The following is a 2,765-nucleotide window of genomic DNA, read 5'->3' on the forward strand; positions in this document are numbered from 1 at the left end:
TATTCTTCATATCTCTTTATCTTATTTCACCATCTTATTTATCTTATTTATCTTTATCTTATCTTATTTTCCTATTTCTCTTTCTATCATGTTCCCTCTATACCAGGCTTTTATTCTTTTCATCACAAAACAGCTATTCTCAAACTCATTATAGCTCTTGACTACTCTTACGGCGGACGTCCTACATGCTGCAAGGGAAGTGGGGAGCGAGGAAACGACCAATCAAGCGTGGTAAGAAATGCAGCCGCCTGCAGAACGAGGTTCACGTAATACTTCTTCCCGCCACGTCGTAACTCACGGCGCCACCGCTGTTGGTCTCCGGCGTATTCTGCGCTCCCCACTTCCCTTGCCAGCATGTAGGGTGCCCGCCGTAAGATTGGACAAGAACTATAGACATTGCGGACGACCAATAATGGTCATAAACTACGACCATGCCATCAGTCACGAAACCTCGAAATATGACCCTGTGAAATTATATTCATATCTATTCTCACCCCGAAATTAGTACTCTGTAAATAAACTTCTGTCCAACTTGCCTTATTATTTAATTAATTTCTGGAACTTCAAAAATTTGACAACGTAAAGTGCTGAAAATATACCAAAGAATGAGGGTTAGAGACGAAACAATAAAACGGTTTCCAAGTTACTAACGATGGAATTTAAGTTGAGTAACTTTTCGAAACTCACCGTATTCTCAAGAAGCTAATAACTTACCAGTGCTGAAAACGGAATTAAAATTTAACCTTCATGTAAACTTACAGGACCAACACCCACTGACTTTTTCTGTAATTTGATTATGTTTGTTATATGTGTGTTTATGTTTTACGTGTATTTTTTACTTTTCTTAGTGTATATGTATTTTTATGTGTTTTTATTTTCTAAGTTTTCTTTGTGTGTTTTTCTTTTCTTTGTTCTTGTGTTTTTCTTCTTTTCGTATCTTAATGTCTTTAGTTTTTATATATTTCCTTTTTTTGGTATCTTAATATTTTTAGTTTGTATACGTAGATTTTTTTTGGTATCTTAATGTTTATTATTTTTAAATATATTTTTTTGGTATATTAATATTTTCAGTTTTTATACGTAGATTTCTTTTTTTTTGGTATCTTAATGTTTTCTATTTTTAAATATATTTTTTTGGTATCTTAATATTTTTAGTTTTTATGCGTAGATTTATTTTTTTTGTATCTTAATGTTTTCTATTTTTAAATATATTTTTTTGGTATCTTAATATTTTTAGTTTTTATGCGTAGATTTATTTTTTTGCTATCTTAATGTTTTCTATTTCTAAATATATTTTTTTGGTATCTTAATATTTTTAGTTTTTATACGTAGATTTCTTTTTTTTGTATCTTAATGTTTTCTATTTTTAAATATTTTTTTTGGTATCTTAATATTTTTAGTTTTTATACGTAGATTTTTTTTTGGTATTTTAATATTTTTAGTTTTTATACGTAGATTTTTTTGTTATTTTAATGTTTTCTATTTTTAAATATATTTTTTGGTATCTTAATATTTTTAGTTTTTATACGTAGATTTCTTTTTTTGGGTATCTTAATGTTTTCTATTTTTAAATATATTTTTTGGTATCTTAATATTTTTAGTTTTTATACGTAGATTTCTTTTTTTGGTACCTTAATGTTTTCTATTTGAAATATATTTTTTTGGTATTTTAATATTTTTAGTTTTTATATATTTAACATACAGTTAGCTATAAAAATCAATTTATAAGATGTAAAGTAGGGATGGTTAAGGGGAAGAAAAGTCTTGTGCCTTAACTTTGCCATCCAAAACAATAAATAAATAAGTAAGTAATACAACCGAAACCTCTGTGACTAGCGAAATACACAAACTATTCACAAACAACAAAATTACAAATATATAAATTGTTGTGTTATACCATTTTTCAACTTCCCATTGTCTACTTTCAGGACAGCTTAAAAGCGCAAGAAAATGGCTGCCCTTCGTGATGTTCTATCAGTTCGTGATGATCCCCATAGCGCTTCTGGCAATAAAGATGTTCTCTGTGCTAAGCTTCGTAGTTGGGAAAGCGGGCCTGGTCCTCGGAGCCCTGAGTCTTGTGAAGAACTTCATGAACAGGAATAACCGTCGAATGGACCTCCCATATGATCGTGTGTTGGTCCCAGCGCCCCCTGTGCCCGAGTCGTCCGCCTACAGTAACGACTACCCTTACTACTAGGCCACTACGTGCAACAGTAATTCGCCGTCAGTAAGAACAATTTTACATTTTCCATAAAAACTCAATACAATTAATAATACAGTGTGTCCATAATTTTATGGTACAATTTTAATCCACTTAGTTACAAACAGTTTGTAAATAATGAAGAAAATATTACATGCAGGTCAGATGTACATTCTGGAATTGAGTGTGGCAACTGTATGGTTGAATAGTGTCGAATATTGTTTACTTTATTGTTTTTTATATTATTTTTGTTAAAAAATTATATTGCACAATTAATTGTTATTTATATGTTATTGTGGTTTATACGTACATTATATTAATATGAACAAGTATTGTAAAAAATATAACGCCATTAGACTTACAGGCTCCTACGTTAGATCAATAACATTAATAATACAGAGTGTCCATAATTTGATGGTTCAGTTTTAATCCACTTATACACTTACAAACAAAGTGCAAATTATGAACTGAAAATCACATAAAGGTGTGAATTCTGAAAATGGTTGAAAAATGTTGAATATTGCGCACTTTATTTGTTTTAATGACTTGTATAAGAAACTTTAAA

The 2,765-nt window shown here is 29.9% G+C and overlaps 1 protein-coding gene across 1 annotated transcript in view; it reads left to right on the forward strand.

The window, feature by feature from the left end:
- The window catches only part of LOC146004360 (uncharacterized), a 163,237-nt gene extending 160,739 nt beyond the window's left edge, over positions 1-2,498 (forward strand). The window contains exon 2 of the mRNA XM_083143151.1: positions 1,929-2,498. Within this exon, the coding sequence (XP_082999277.1) occupies positions 1,929-2,197 (269 nt within the window). The 3' untranslated portion in view covers positions 2,198-2,498. The remainder of the gene's footprint in view (positions 1-1,928) is intronic.
- The last annotated feature ends 267 nt before the right edge of the window (positions 2,499-2,765 follow it).

Source organism: Lepisma saccharinum, chromosome 21 (assembly GCF_977018435.1).
Source record: "Lepisma saccharinum chromosome 21, izLepSacc3.1, whole genome shotgun sequence".
Classification (NCBI taxonomy): domain Eukaryota; kingdom Metazoa; phylum Arthropoda; class Insecta; order Zygentoma; family Lepismatidae; genus Lepisma; species Lepisma saccharinum.